Source organism: Canis lupus, chromosome 10, assembly GCF_003254725.2.
Source record: "Canis lupus dingo isolate Sandy chromosome 10, ASM325472v2, whole genome shotgun sequence".
NCBI classification, from domain to species: Eukaryota; Metazoa; Chordata; class Mammalia; order Carnivora; family Canidae; genus Canis; species Canis lupus.
Window position 1 is genome coordinate 48,593,458 of NC_064252.1, and position 16,818 is coordinate 48,610,275.

Below are 16,818 nucleotides of genomic sequence, written 5' to 3' on the forward strand. Positions count from 1 at the left end.
CAAAAGCAAGAAACCTGTTGTAATGTAATATTCCAATGGGCAAAGACTGTGTCAAAGCAAACTGAAACTAAGTCATTGATCAGGGCAGAGGTAGGATGGTCTCTGAGGTCTCATAGGCATTGTTTTTATGTTTGGAAATTCTTTTTTCTTACAGAGGTCCAGCTGCTACAGATTCCCCAAGGGTTCCTGATCAGCTGCTTAGTTTAATTTTGCATGGAAAATCAGAGTCAGGAACTACTTAACATGTTCCTGAAGACAGCCTGGGCCACTGAGAAATCAGAAAATCCTCCATGTACCAGGCAAACTTTAACACTTTGATTGCCAAGGCTATATATTCAGTCTGCCATCACTAGGCTGCTTCTGACGAATCCAATTATAGAAACTAACTAGCAACCAGAGTGTTAATAAAATAGAATTGATCTTGTCACTGAGAAAAGAGACAGGATGAGTTCATGGGAAAGAAAGAGGCATCAAGGAAGGAAATGCTTCTGAGAAAACGGAGAAAAGATGTAACATTTATAAATACTGTAATGAGGAAACATCCATAATACTATCTGCCTCTTCAAAAGTATGACTGTCTGCCTTACCCCTTGGGGATATTTTTAGTATTAAAATAAAAGCTTTCAAATATTTTGAAAATTGTGACTTACACTAGGGCAAAGGTCAGTTCCAAAGTGAGTTTAGACACTTATTTGAAATTTCACTTATCACACTGATAAACACTGCAGTAACTGGTAAGCTCGGTCCAGAGCCAGGTGCATCTGTGTTTCTGCTCACTAAGGGCATGACAAGGTGAGGACCTCTACTTAGCAGTTGGTTGTTTAACTGAACCATATAATCTGAATGTTGATCTTCGTTCTGAATCTACATTATAACTGGGATAATGGAGCAATCAACACCAAGAGAGAAAAGCGAAGATGGACAAGAAAACCCAATACAGGAGGCCTGGAGCTAGAGACAGCATATTTACCAATCTTCTAATGCGGTGGTCCTAGGCATACCAGCCTTATATCTCACCTTGTTTGATATCTATTGCTCTCCTTAGTATTCTGCTAAAATACCCAAGGAATTCATATACAAGGGTACCAGGCCTCCAAATAGAAGTGGATGGGTCTACTGAAACATCCACTTTGGATGGACCACCCTGGAGACTCCTACTGCTACATTTTTGTTATCTTATTGTGTATTTTTTCTTCAACTTTAAAAAAAATTAATTTCTGACTTACAGAAAAGTTGAGAAGTAGTATAATGAACTTATCAGGTGTTTTTTTTTTTTTTTAAGTTTATTTATTTTTTCAGTAATTTCTACACCCAACATGGGACTCAAACTTACAAATCTGAGATCAAGAGTCCCATGCTCTTCTGAGTCAGCCAGGTGTCCCTTACTGGGTATATTTCTAAACTCCTTTAAACCTTTTCAAAGAAGCATGTCTAACTCCCTCAACAGAGCCTAAATGAGAATGAAAAGAACCAAGCCCTAAACATGTATCATAAAACTGGTTATGAGACAAGTGCAGATTCATTTAAATCTCAGAGCTTCCTATTCAAATTTCCTTAGGCGAGGGTTACTCAATACCTTAGTTCTTTTTCATGGGGTCATTGCTCTCAACAACTATGGCTGTCATACTTCCCTCACCATCTACCTATGCTGAAAGCTAAGAGTTCTTTTAATTAGAAGGAAAATCAATGGAGAGATAGTATCTTATTTGTTCAGTGTGTTCACTGACACAGAATCCAGGAGCTTGGAAGGTTGCAATTTAGGAAAAAGATTCACTTTTTAGTTTATTAACCAAATACCTTGGACTTCTGGCTCCTACAAGATAAGAACAGCTTACAAAAGGATCATGAAAAATGTGTGCCTCCATCCTCACGGCAGCCAATGTATGATGCACTTAGTCTAACATGATAGAAAATAAGCATGGGACAAGGAGTTGGGAGAGCTGGCTTCTAGCTTTGGCTCAGGATACTAACCAAACACAGTGACTTTGAAGAAAGAGCACTGTGCTTTAGTTTTCACATGTACAGAATAGAGAATAATACCAGTTTTGCCTATGGCAGAGGTTTGTTGTGAGGGCAATAGAAGATAATGTGAGCTATGTAGGTGAAAGATGATGCTATTATTTAAATTCAATTATTTACCTGTTCGAAAGTCAAAGCTCTCAGGCTGGCTGAGACCATCTATGATGACCTGTAAGGTGTGAACTGTTGTTTGCAAACTTTCTGCAATTTTCTCTATTCCGTCCTTTTCAAGGAATGAATTTATTTTTTGTTCCATTTCAGGCTTTCCAATCTCACACAGAGTCCCTCTGAAGAATGACAAAAACCTGCAGGGGCCAAAAAAAAAAAAAAAAAAAAAAAAAAGGCCCAGCACTTATTAATAGTATTACTGATTTTCTAATCTCCTTATATAGGTCACCCTAAAATTCATTCATCTCAGATCCATATATCATCAATCAACCAATCAATCGGTCTTGACTGAAAATCTACTGTGTCTCAGCCTGTAATGACTGTCGTGTCCTGGAAAAGAAAGGAGAGGATAGATGTAGGTTCCTGTGCTATTTTCCAATCAAGCTCCTTCTCAAAATCAGCATCAGAAATGCTTTACAATGTAATGTTCGTTAGAGTTTAGTGTCATACATATTTTATAAATAAGAATACCTATGTTTACCTGATGTTTCCTAAATTTGAGGTAGAAATACTCATTTGAATTTAAGTTAGCTAACAGGCAAACAATGAACTAATGATACCAAAATCCAGTAAAATATCCGGTAAGCACCTTCAGCTTTTGACAAATGAAAATTTGTTATTCATGTATCATATCACTGCTTTTTACTTTTGGGTACCCATGATGACTATTAATTCTTAAATTCTATTGACAGGCAAGCTTCACATGGATTAAATTATATCAAGTACATTAAGTACTCAGAGTCCACAGGAAAAATATGGGAGGGGATATAAAAAAGAAAAAGTAACTGTGTTACAAAATGGAAGGAGTAAGAACAAATAAGACCTCAATTACATAATATTGAAGTGAATATTATTTTTATATACTATATATATTATTGCTGTAATATTTATAATATAAAAATATCTGCCTTTCTCAATTTCCCCTTGCTATGTTTACCATTTCCTTTGCTTGCTGCCTCTCAATTACTTAGCTTTGGAGTTCAGTAATAAGTTAATTAAGAAAAAAATGAAGGGTTAAGCCATTTCCCTCTTCAATTTCATCTGAATATTGGGCTGTAGCTTACTTTCTTGATAGTTCTTGGCTGTGTATTTTTCGACATCATTAAGTTCCATTTCCTATGATTAATGGCACTTTAAAAATGTCAACACAGTAATCAGACAGATAGTGATACTAATGCCCTCAAATCCTTTCCTCTAAGGATGTCTCTGGAATATAAGGGAAAAAGGAAATTGTTGGAGGCTTGTCCATCATCAAAACTGGAATGTATTCCATTTGGCAGGCTGCTGCATTATCACAAAAGGAATGTTTGTCATTTCCAGTCTTTTTTTGTATTGTTGTGTTCAACCAAAGCCTCTTTAGTGATCATGCAGTACTGATAATCTGGCATCTGGTGGAGAAAGCTCTCTCATCTCTCATTTAGGGCATCTTTTTGGGTTCAAATGTACAATCTTCCTATATCCCATAGCTGTATTTTTCATCAAAAACAGATAGATACTCCAAAATCTAACTAATTCTCTTGAGAATATATATTGGTTAGTGGTCCAATGAAAGACCAAGGAATTGGTCCCTTGTCTCTCTTTTTGGAAATGAGCTTCTATCCAAACTGGTGGGCCAATGAGATATACAATGTAAGTCTGTGTCCAGGCTTCCCCAGCCCACGAGAGAAGCAGGCAGTATCTGTTACTGCCATTGGAAAAGCAGTAGCACATAAGGGCCCTGGTGACAGGGAACAGCTGCTGAAGCTCTGACTGATGGGAGACATGACACATGACAACTTCTGCCCACAGCCAACTTCTCTGCACAACTTTCTGAATAATGCATGCCCTGCTGGGCAGGCTTCCCTGGTATTTATCCTCTTGGCTTGATTGGTCTGCAACCAGTTATTTAGTAGAACATCTTTCAAATCCTCAAGATTCTGGCTTACAATCAATTATTAAAATGCCAAAGCATATTCATGGGGTAAATCTATAACCTTGGTTGGCAATTTATAATTAATGAAAGTTAACTAAATGGCAGAAAATTCCATATACTTCCAAGCACTGTATAAGTCTTGGCCTCAATAACAAAAACACTGGCTCAGGAGGCTGCTTGGAGTCTTAGGGTTGTATTTGGTGTGTGTGTGTGTGTGTGTGTGTGTGTGTGTGTGTGTGTGTGTGTGTCTGAAAGAGAGAGAGAGAGAGAGAGAGAGAGAAAGGGAGAGAGAAAGAGAGAGACTGCTACCAAAGTCACTTCCATCAAAGAATTCTGTTTATGGTGGTTGCAAATGTAAGAAGAAAATTGGTCTGTTTAACCTGGGTGCATATTTCATATATCATTTTCATTCTCACACACACAAGCCTGAGGACACTGGTAACTGAAATCAATAAAAAAGTACCAAATTATGCTCCTAGCTAACACTTCATATTGATCAACTCTATTTTTAAATGACTATGGAACAAAGTCAAATGTTACTTTATTTTGAAAACTTTCTTAAAGTTACAACAGGATTGCAGAAAAAGGAAAAGAGCGAACAAAAATGGAAGAGAGACTATAAAATAAACTGGGAATAGCATTCAGATTGACCTCTCCCTTATTGGATTTCAAATACATTCAACTGTAAATTATAGGAAACAATGTCTTAGACCTGGCAATCACTCAATAAACATGCGTTCTTTAAATATCCTAAGAGAAATTTATTCTACATTTTCTAAATTTTCACTCTGGAGTTGAATGTGAGAAGTAACATGCAATACAAAGTTTCATTTTAGAATTGGGTATGATAAGTAATACTCAATACAAAGTTCTTTCTGCCTCGAAAAATACCATATAAAAGCACATCACACTTTATGAAGCTTGAAAAACAGAATGACAGGGAACATATACTGACAGGTAAGTGCCGGGCATGATGCTAGTGCTTGAGAGATGTGTTCATTTAATCCTAACAATAATCCTAAAAACTAGGTGCCCTATAACACAGAAAAGTAAAATTGAGGTTCAGGGAAGTTAAATAATTTGCCCAAGGCCACAAACCTATTTTTACTGACTGGAGTTTCACACCACATCAGTGTGTGTCTGTTTAGAACTGTAGTCATGTCAAAATAAGTGATATCTTTAAGATATAAAACATAATACTTCTGGTAACATTTCACCAACACAATTTAACGATAGATGATTTCTAAACATGAGACAGTTAATACTGAATAAATTCCACAAAAAAATTGTTACATAAATGAATTTCTGGAGATAATTCTCTCAAAAGCCAATGAGTTATTAAAGTCATAGTGTCATTTTCTCCACTGTCTTTGCAAAGCTTTTTCAGTTTGCTAAGGACTGTGGCCTGAGCTGCTGTTTTTATTTAATATGTAATTTCATCCATCTTACTTAAAGTAAGAAAGTAGCATAAATGCAACAAATAAGCACATCATGTTCTTTTAGCACACATCTGCATGAAGTTAAAATATAGACCTTGCAGCAGAGATAATGCTGGTTTTTCAAGCAGAATGCTTATATGACCTAAAATTGTTGATATTTTCAACAGCAACTTATTACAAATGCAATGTTTTTTCTCTCCAGAGTCAGTCTTTATAAGGCTTTTTCCCAAAGAACAAGAAATTCTCAAGATTCATAAGACTTCAGATAAATCACTCAGCTTAGGAGCCCAGGACAGGTTCATTACATTAAAGCACCACAGTACCCCACAGAGTATGGAGGAACCACGGTGATGCAAGACCATCACTTTAAAAACAAATTACTATCAGCACGTGCTTTGTGGACTCAACATACAGGATTTATAATCCCACGAAAAACCCAACAACCGTGCTGCAAGGGCAAAGTACCTGTGGCTGTCTACCCACTCTCAACAGCTCCAAAAGAGACTTTTGTACTGGCTTATTTTTATCCATTAGTTTTACTCAATTGTAATTACATCAATAAACAAAGCATTAAATGAAAGAGCACAGTCATTTTATAAATAAGGAGGCACAGACAAAGCAGGTCATAACTTGTAATACAGATGGACGTTCAGTGATTTAAAAAGAGAGCTTGCACTCTACGAGAAAACCTGGCCTTCTTAACTCTGATTGTAGATTAAGTGGTGGGACACAAATGAAAGTTCAGGAATAATCTGTTACGCCAAAGCCACAGATTCAATATATATTTTTAAATCTACCGCTCTTAATATTAAAGACTAAAAATAAATTCCAATGTGGCAAAAAAGAAAAACCTGATACTCTTTTTACACTACCTACGGGGAGCTGAATTTACACAGGTGAATGCAGAGCAGTGCACATTTAGTTCAGCTTGAAAGAGAGAGCGCCGACTTTACCACATCTGCTGTTTCAGCAGCCAAGTCCAAGGGGCAGCAATGTGAGTTGCACTTTAATCATCAAAGAAGCTTTTCAAACTTCTAACCTCTTTGTTAAACCGAGACACTGAACTGGGCCAAAATCCTTAAAAACCTTTGCTGGCGCAAAATCTGTAAGTACTGGTAAATTCAAGTAGAGTGCATTAATGGAACATCCCATTGGACTGCAGAAGCTGCTAGGTCAGTGAAGACAATGTTTAAATGGCTTTTCTTAGCATGTAATCAACCAGAGAAATGTAAAGCAAACAATTTTTCACAAGAACTTACAGCTAATTGGCTTTTGAAAACTGCAGATAAACTTTTAAAAAATGCAATCCTTTCAGAATGGATAAAGGAATTGTTCTGAAAGCCTGTACAGACTTTTATCTGAGAGTATAGTTTTAAATGGTATGCAGCCATCCAAGCAGCAGCTGGAGGACATCTTCAGTGGCATTGGCTTGGTATCATGTGGAGCATCTTTGGAGCACTTCCTCCATCTAAACACATCCCTACATCTAAATACACTCTTGCATCTATGAGTAGCAGAAAACAAAAACAAGAGGAACTGAAAAGGAGAAGCTGTCATAGATTAAGAAATGCAGTTTGTTTTCTAAAAGACTTGGTTTATAACCATAAGACAACAGTTACCTGCTTCTAACTTCCAAAGAACTTACTAAATGTTTCCTTCTTTTTCAAAGATCTGGTATATATGCAGAGAAACTGGATACAGCATCCATGCTGCATTAATTGTATATAGGAAAATATATTCTTAGAAAGCTGTTTTATTTTATCTTGGTAATTCTGTATATGGAATTGGCTTTATAAAAAAAAATGCTAGTTACAATGTGTTTACACAGTTGTACCACAAAAACATTTAAGATCAGTGAAATAATAACCAATGCCACAAGGAATTAGTAGTGATTTTTTTTTTTTTTTTTAGAGATTCATCCACTTATTTGAGAGAGAGAGGGAGAGGGAAAGAGAATGAGAGAGAGAGAGAGAGAGAGGGCGCGCACATGAGCAGGGTGAGAGGCAGAGGCACAGAGAATCCTTAAACAGACCCCCTGCTAAGCATAGAGTAGCTGTGTGGCTGGATCCCAGGACCCTGAGATTACCACCTGATCTGAAATCAAGAGTCGGATGTCACCCAGGTACCCTGTAATATTGATTTTTATGTAGCTTTTCCTATTTCAGAACTATTTGCTAGGTTACGGTATACTGCGTGATAGTATAATTTAAAAACCCAAATGTATATACATATACATCCAAATTAGTGTGAGTACATAAAAATGGGAAGGCATCATGTAATGAAATGATGTGATTACTATTCTAAAAATTTCTAAAATCCTGTTTTAGGAACTGCCTTAGAAATAAATTTACAGGCAACAAAGGAAAATTAATTTTCTTACATTTTTTTTTAAAACAACAATACCCCCTTCAATAAAAAGAACCAGAGAAAACCCCATCAACCCTGTATTATTCAGGTTGATCATCCTCTTTTCATTGAGTCTGGTGTTTTATATTTTAATTTTTATTTATTTTTTAAAAAGATTTTATTTATTTATCCATGAGAGGCACAGACAGAGGCAGAGACATAGGTAGAGGGAGAAGTACAAGAGCCTCATGTCAAAGACTTGATCCTAGGACTCCAGATCACAACCGGAGCCAAAGGCAGACACTCAACCACTGAGCCATCCAGGTGCCCCGAGTCTGGTTGTTTTAAACACACATACACACAAACACCCTTAAATGATAAAGATTTTCTAAAATATCAAGTCTCTTCCAAGGAATGTGACACAATTGAAGTATTTTTGAAGCATCTGAAAAATAATTGAGTAAAGCATACTCAGTTTTTCTCATTAAGTATTCATTTACTGTGAAAGAAGACTATGGAAGATGATAACAGGGTCTCTGCCTTGAATGAACTTAGAGAGTCTTATTTTAAGCAATGACAGTATGTCAGAATAAATACTCTTCTACATCTGCTTTTTAAGGGGTAGGATTTTTACATGCAGATAAGCATACTTTCAAAGTACTAATAAAGATGATTTCATTTAATTCCCTCAAAAATTTATTGTGGATATAGATTTTCAGATAAAGGAATCGAAACTCTGATAGATTAAGTGACCTGCCCAAAGACACGCAGCTGAGACCACAAAGTTGTAGGTAAGGTAAAAGCTGTCATAGATCACCTCTTCATTAACACTCCTTAACTCTTTACTGCAGGGAATATTCAATGCAGACAAAAAAATTAGATCCCAGATAAAATTTGGCACCCAGAATCACTGCCTGGGAACAATTTATTATTTTTCAAACCAAATTCAAAAGGAAAAAGTTTGGCTCTTTTTGAGTTATCCAGCAAGAGTTGGACAAAATTAAGTTAGTGGTTTCAAAGCCTGTAGACTCTCTATAGCTCAAAAACACTGTGCTTAGAATTCATATAATTTAATTTACTGGCTGTAAAGCCATAACGTGGATTAGTGCTTGTGAATATTTGAAAGAGGAGGGCAAATAAAAAAGTAGTACTCAAAACCACTAGGCTAGATGGCAGAGCTGGAATTAAACAGCTCCAGTGCTATTGGGGTTTGATAAAGCCCAGGTATTAGAGTAAGGACTGTCCTCCTTGGGAAAACAGTCTTTTTACTGTGAGTTTGGATCTGTCAAGGAATCCTCCTTTCAAGGAATTTGAAAATGCTTAACATCTGTTATTTCCCTAAAAACCCTGGTTGTCCTCTGAATGGGCAGAGTCATTTTTATTTCATTTGAAGAGTATGCAATTGAGGTCAAAGTAATTTGCTTATGGTCACACAGAGTTAGAAGACAGGCTAATGTTAAAATCCATAGTGAGACTGGGGACAGGAAAGGAAGGAGGCAGATAATGGGACACTAGATCAATACCCTACTGAGTTTCAGGCTCCAGACTGAGTGATCTAAGCCTGAGGAAGACGGGAGAAGGCCAGTCCTAAGGAGATGAGAGAGTCTGAAGCAAGCACACCACTGGGGCTGGCTGGAAACTCCCTGGCACTCCTTCTCTGCTGGGTGCTAACAGGCTGCTCCACATATGCAGCAGAGAAACCACAGCCTTTTCTCTAGTCCCAAGACCCAGTGTTAATATTAATTAACAATGTTCAATGACCCAAATTATAGCTGGATCATACGGTAAAACAATTTTTTCCTGGGAGGCCAGCAGTTGTAAACCACATCCCCCTTTACTTTAATGGCTCACCTTGACAGCTCCTCCTCAATCACAACTAAAAATAATAGCAATAAGGGAGCACCTGGCTGGCTCAATTGGAAGAGCATGCAACTCTTGATCTCAGGGTTGTGGGTTCGAGCCCCAGATTAGACACAGGGATCACCAAATAAATAAATAAATAAATAATAAATAAATAAACTTAACAGCAACAACCACCCAGTAATAATAATTACAGCAACAATAGCTTACTCTGTCCCAGGTATTAAGGATTCTAGATATATTAACCTATGTAATCCTATCAGACAGGTACTATTATTATCTCATTTAACAGACAAGTAAACTAAGGTCCAGGGAGGTTAAATCACTTCTCCAGCTCAAACAAGCATGATTTGAACCCAGGCAGTCTGGTACTGTACTGCTTCCAGAATAAGCTAGAGGGAAGTTAGGTACTATCTTGGATTCTTCAACTTCCTAGCTCCCTCAACTAGCCTTGCCTTAAACTTCATGGGAGTGGTGGTGGGGGTGGGGGGTGTTGCAACAGCATGTAAGACACAAGACATGACAGTCAATTCCTAAGAACCTCACAGCATAGTCAGGTGGGTACATTTTCATCTTTCTCTTTTGTGAAGGCACTTTAGAAAGTATTATAAATGTTATTTCCTAGGAATTACAGTATGATGTTTTGAGGCTTTGACTACTAACAAGATGAAAAAAAAGAAGAAAAACAAAAATCACCTTTGTAATCTATTGGTCTTTCTTTTATGATGCGGTGCCACTTTCTGAAAAGGCAGTCTACTCTTGTCCAGTTATAGCTCCACAGGAACTAAAGCTGATACACATGCTAAGACATCATTTATCAAAGGTCAGCAGCGATTCTGACTTAATTTTCATGTCCAAATGCTGCCAACTCTTGTGAGGCAAGTCCAGAAAAATGTAAGACCTTTCAAATTTGCAAATAATTTCTTACATCTGTTTACCTAATCTTCATTTATTTTATAGAATTTGTAGTTGGGTTTCTTTTCAGGCAAGCTTCCCACAAAGAAACATGTTTTTATCATTGCAGAAGTTAGTTGGCATGCGAATGCAGGAGAAAGCTATAGCAAATTGTAGATGTGCGGAGGTGTGCTAGGCATACTCAGCAGGCTAAGTAACTTACCGCTCACAAAAATTACAAATCACCACAAGTCATGCGCCTTCTGGGTTGTTCACAGTCAAAACCATGAATGTCAAATCTGTGAATCTACTGCTGCTGTTTTTTGTTTTGTTTTAAAACAACAATCTAAACTCCCTGCATTACAGCTGCTTATTAGCCAACAGACTTCCTTCCTTGCTGGGCAGAAAGCTAAGTTTCGGAAGAATGTGACAAAACCTCTGAATGCAATTCTAAAAAAAGAGTTTGGAGATAGTAAATCCTTGAACAGGAATGGGAAAGAAACAGAGGCTAAGATGTGCTCACTCATTAAAGGTCTTCAGTCTGGGGCACTTGTCACTGTCTGGCTTGACTTACTGTAGCTCCATGGCAGGGAGCAAGGCAGGACCTCTACAACCCCTAGTCCCCAATATTTTTAGGCTATGAGCACTGTTCCATTTATCCAAATGGGATCCATTTATCCATTTATCTCATCACAGAATCCTCTGTATCTATTGGCTTAATTCTACCTGTTTTTCTTTTTTTCCAGCTATATTGAGACATAATTGACTTTTAACATTTTAGAAGTTTAAGGTATATAACCAGTCAGTTTGATATACTTATATAACTGCAAAATGATTACCACCATGACAACTCCATCTGGTCACATAATTATCATTTCCTTTTTGTGGTGAGAACATTTGAGATCTACTTACCAACTTGCAGGTACATAATACAGTACTGTTTGTTAGCTATAATTACCATGCTGTACATTAGACGCCCAGAACTGAACTCATAACTGAAAGTTTGTAACCTCTGACCAACTTTAGTTCTAAAAAAACCTGATAAAAGTTTTTAGTAAATTAAGAATAAACATTACTGGGCTTTTTATAGAAGATCCTCTTTCCCCAAGTAATTATTTTGTCAATTTATATAATTATTCTTATCCTAGACTTGAATTTTTAAATTGATGGTTGTTTACTCTCTGAAAACATACTTTTCAGCATTGACTGTAGGGTCAGAAATAGGTACATCAGCAGTAATAAAGGAACTGACAGTGCTAATACTGCACAGTATAGCTACTGATACAACTCATCTGATACACATTGGCTTAGTCCATCAGAATGGTGCTGCATGTCACAGTCCTGTATGCAGGCTACTCACCAATTCCAGAAACTAGTCTTTTAGATGTTTCACTAATGGCCAGAACGGAAAAAAACAATTAAATACTAGCTAATGCTTTATTAAAATGAGTGCCAAATGACAGATTTGATATTACATTTTCTGGAATTTTTGAAGTTAAAATCAAGACCATAACAAGCTTAACTATCTGAATGAAGTGAATCCAATTCTCAATGCAGGATATTCTTTGGGAGAATGCCAGGTCTCACTGTGACATGTACAAACCAGCATAATTTGCAGTACAAAACACTACCTCCCAGCACTTTATTCAAGAAAAAGGAAAAAAACACATACTTGTCTTTGGCTATCTTGATCAACCAAAATGGTATGGCAAAAAAAGAAGAGGCATGGGGGAGTGGCAAGCCCTAAATTGGCTGTTTCTACGCTTTATTTTACTCGTAAGACAGGAGCAATTTTCCTCATGGCCCCACGTTACCCAACACAATGAAATCACTCACACATGAGGACATTGTGAAGATTTCTAGACGATGACAGGAAATGGTAAGTAATCCTCTTTCATGGTCTGTCTCTTGTTTTCTAGTCTGTAAAGTTCAGGAAGGCTCTGGACACACATGCTCTGGGAAGGCATGGGATTCAATTTGGAGAGGTCTGAAAAAGCATCCAATCCACAAGGGATTCTGAAATAAGTACTTACTCAACTTGTGGGATAGGCAATGGCAGAAAGCAGGTTCTAGATGTTCTATCAAGAATTTTGCTTATACAACTGCATTGACTTCAGCCAGTTTAGACTAGAGAAGAAAAATCTAGATTGAAGTAAAGCTAGACTTTTCATTCATTTCACTTCTAGCCACTATAGGATGAAACTTACAAATAGCCATGACACAGTGAGTGCAATAATTAAGTGGCCTTTGTGAAGCACAGAAGCTGAAAAAGAGCTCATTTACAGAGAGGGGTATCTTTGTAAGATTTCATGCAGGAGGTGACATTTGGGCTAGGTCTTTAAGAAGATTTCTTTTTTTTTCTTTCTTTTTTAAAAAAGATTTCATTTATTTATTCATCAGAGACACAGAGAGTGAGGCAGAGACATAGGCAGAGGGAGAAGCAGGTTCCCCACAAGGAGCCCGATGCAGGACTCGATCCCATCATGACCGCCAAGCCACCCAAGTGCCCCAGAAAAGAGATATTTAAAGGGCTGGAGTCAGGAAAATATAGCTCAGGTCAGGTTTGGGGAATAGTTAACAGTCCAATAAAAACAACAAAATCTCATTACTAGGCACTTTAGAAACATCATCTTGTTGACCTCACAGCAATCTTATGTGGTTGGTGTATTATTATTATTCCCACTTTTTATGGTATAGAGAGTCTCAGATGGGTGAAGTAAATTACCTAAAATAATTCAGCTGGTAGAACCAAGATTATGAACCAGATCTATGACACTCCAAATCTTGAGCTCTTAATTAGCTCCAAAACCTGATCTTTAAACCAGGTCACAATTAAAAAGCTAGTTTGGAGCCAGATTTGAATGTAATCATAATGATCTTTCAGATTAAGGATACTGCATCCTTAAAGGTGGTATGTTAGTACAGAAGAGTAGCAAGACTTGTTATGTGTGCTTCCTAAGGACAAAAAAAAAAAAAAAAAAAAAAAAAGAAATGAGTATCTGGAATATGCTATATTTGACTGTTACTCTCTATCATCACATGGCTGAAATCAGACTCTGCCTTTCCTCTGGAGAAAACATTACCTCCTCCATTAAAGGAAGCTTTGCCTATTTATTTTATTAAGGGATCTGTAGGAAATGAATTCTTTGCACAGAGTGTGTAGAATTTTATGCTGTTCTGCTGCAGATATATTTCCTGAATACTGCATTAAAAGAATTCCCTTCTGTTGTTTTTCAGAATAAGGGCATGTGCATTTCAAAAGAAGCAATTTGATAGTGACTACATTTGGTATCTTCTCATTTTAGGAGAGGAACTGGGCATAGAGCAGGAGTATGTACCTACCTCTGCCAGTAGATATTTTTAAGTAAGAGAGAGAGGGTCAGGAATAATGTAAAGTTTTTAGGAAATGTCAATGAAAAAAACATACAGATTCCGTATTACAGAAGATTTAAGTGGAACATAGGATTAAGAAACCTATTATTGTTACAGACAGATTTTCCTTCAGTAATCCTTTGAAGCCATTTTGTTCTAAATCTCTTACTTCCGTCAGAGTCTCCTCACATTTATTTGATTACTTCCTACTTTACTGAAAAATTCAAAGCTACCTTAAAATCCCCTTCCTTAGAATATCTCCATATCTTTACTCATCCTGCCCCATACTTCCCTAAACTACAACTCCATCCCTTGATTCTGTTTCTCTTCCCACCCTCATTCCTCACAGGCTGCTATTAAGGACTCTTGACCTTGGCATTCTTTTGGTCTCTCTGCCTCCTAGTTGCCCCACTTCTAAATGTGGGCATGGGAAGTGAGGAGTGACAGCTAAATGAAAGAAGTCTTTTAGCTTTAGAAAATTTTATGAATGTCTCTTGTATCTTTCATGTCTCTACTACTTACTCCTCTCATTTTGGCCACAGATGTTTTATTGTTGTGGTCTCCCCATTCTCTATTCCTTAAAAGTTAAAAGTAGCAGCAACTCTTTATCTTACCTTTTCCTGGACTTTCATTACATGGTTCCTTCTTTTCACTACCAAATTTCTCAGAAGAATTATCTGTCTCTAATACTTACTGCTTGCTTTTCCCCAGTCTCTTACACATTGGTTTCTATCCTTGCCACTCTCCTAAAATTACTCTCTCAATTAATGACCTCTCAACTGTCAACACATTCTTAAACTACTTATCCATTCTGCCATATTTGACACCACCAACTTACTGACCTTCTTTCATGACTTTTGTTTTCATATTCTGTCTTCTCTGACTTCTCTTCCCCCTCTGACCCTTTAAATGCAGACATTCTTCAAGTCTTTGATCTTAACCACCTTCTCCTCTTGTTCTACATGCTTCCTTGGATGAGTGTACCCACTCACATAACTCCTTATCTCTCGCCTTTCACTGATAATTCCAATCCTACATATCAACATGTCTAGTTCAGGTCTTTCTCCTAAGCTCTAGGACTGCCTTTCCATTTGCCTGCAATGGAATATTTTAGCAACTCAAACTCAATATACCTCCAACTGAAACTTGTATCCTCCTTTCTTCCTCCCTTTATAACTCTCTCTTCTCTTCTCATTTGTCCTCACTATCCCTGCACAAAAACAACAAATAAACCAAAAGGCTGGTCTTCCTCTCTTGTTCCATAATGAATGGTTAATGGCACTACTGTTTTCCACTAACCCAGACTAGTATTGACAGAATTGTTCATTCATTCCTTCATTAAGCATATACCTAGTGAGTGCTGCTGTATTCCATTCTTTTCTGCAATCTTGGAATATATTCAAAGATCCCTCCTCTCAGGAAGACTGACAAGATACAACCAGCACAATAAGTAAGTTGTAAAGTATGATAAAAGTGGTAAGTGCTGTGGGAAAGAGAGAAAGAGTAGAGAGTAATGGGAATCAGAATGACTAGGCTTACAGGTAAGGGCATGTAGACTTAAGTAGGGTAGTCAGTGTAGGTCTTGTTGACCAGGTAACATGTGAGCAGTCTTGGTGAGGTAAAGGAGGTTAAGTAGTTAGATGTGCAGATATCAGGAGGAAAAGAGTTCGGGAAGAGACAAGACAGTGTAAAGACCCTAATGTGGGAGAGGCTTGGCATGTTCAAGAAATAACAAGGACACCAGTATGGCTCGAGCAGAATGAGCAAGGGAGGGAAAAACCTGAGATCAGGTTAAAAGGGCATTGGGAACTATTATGGGACTTGGCCTTAATTCTGAGTGTAACTGGAAGTGATAGCAGAGTTTTATGCAGAAGAATGACATACTTTGATTTACATGTTAAAAGGATCTAGTTGTCTGTTGCTAAGAACAGATAACTGGCTGTGCGGTAAGAGAAGCAGGGAGACTTGTTAGACTAATCGCAGTAGTCATAATCCAGTGGAGATGATGGTGACTGAGATTGAGAGGTCCGTACGACAGTTGGTGAGAAGTGGTCAGACCCTTCTCACCAGGGTATATTTTAAAAGGACAGCCAATACAGTTTACTGACAGACTGGGTGAAGGTATAAAAGAGAACAACTGGATACGAATGGCAAAAATGAATACCAGAGATACTGGAAGATGAAGTGGAAGCTCACTGTCAATGGAGGGAATGGGTAAAGGAGAAGTTGAAGCACTAAATTTTGGTCAGTCCTGTGGTGACTTCTTCCCAACTCATGGCTTTAAGCACAAGACTCATATCCTCAGCTCGGGTCGCTCTTCTCTCAACTCCTGACTCACGTATCCAGCTGCTTACTTGATGTCTCAAACCTAACAGGTCTTCAACTCAATTCTAATGCTTTCCCTTCAACCTTGCTCCCATCATGGTCTTCCTCATCTCAGATGACAGCAGTTTATCCTTGCAGCTTCTCAGTCCAAACTCCCTAAGTCATCCTTGTCCTTATAAGACAACCCCACCAGGAAATGATCTCTCTGTCCTGTGAACAACTTTGTGTTTCACAAAGGTCATTGACTATTGATTTCTATTATGGTTATTTGTTATTAGAGATTAGTTATCTTAAGAGAAGACTAATTTGCATAAAAGTAAAAAAAGTTATACTTCATAAAAACTGAACATTTATATTTCAAAAACACAATCGCATTATACGGAGATAAAAAAGGTAAACCAATTAGAAAAAATTTCAGCTCACACAACAAAGGACTTTAATATTTAATAGAGAATCCCCACATATAGATAAAATCGGCAAAAT

At 37.4% G+C, this 16,818-nt stretch overlaps 1 protein-coding gene across 1 annotated transcript in view; it reads right to left on the reverse strand.

Annotated features, from left to right (window-relative positions):
- SRBD1 (S1 RNA binding domain 1) overlaps positions 1-16,818 on the reverse strand; it is a 189,609-nt gene that overhangs the window by 2,294 nt on the left and 170,497 nt on the right. Inside the window, exon 20 of the mRNA XM_025465747.3 lies at positions 2,140-2,324. Coding sequence (XP_025321532.1) covers positions 2,140-2,324 — 185 coding nt within the window. The remainder of the gene's footprint in view (positions 1-2,139; positions 2,325-16,818) is intronic.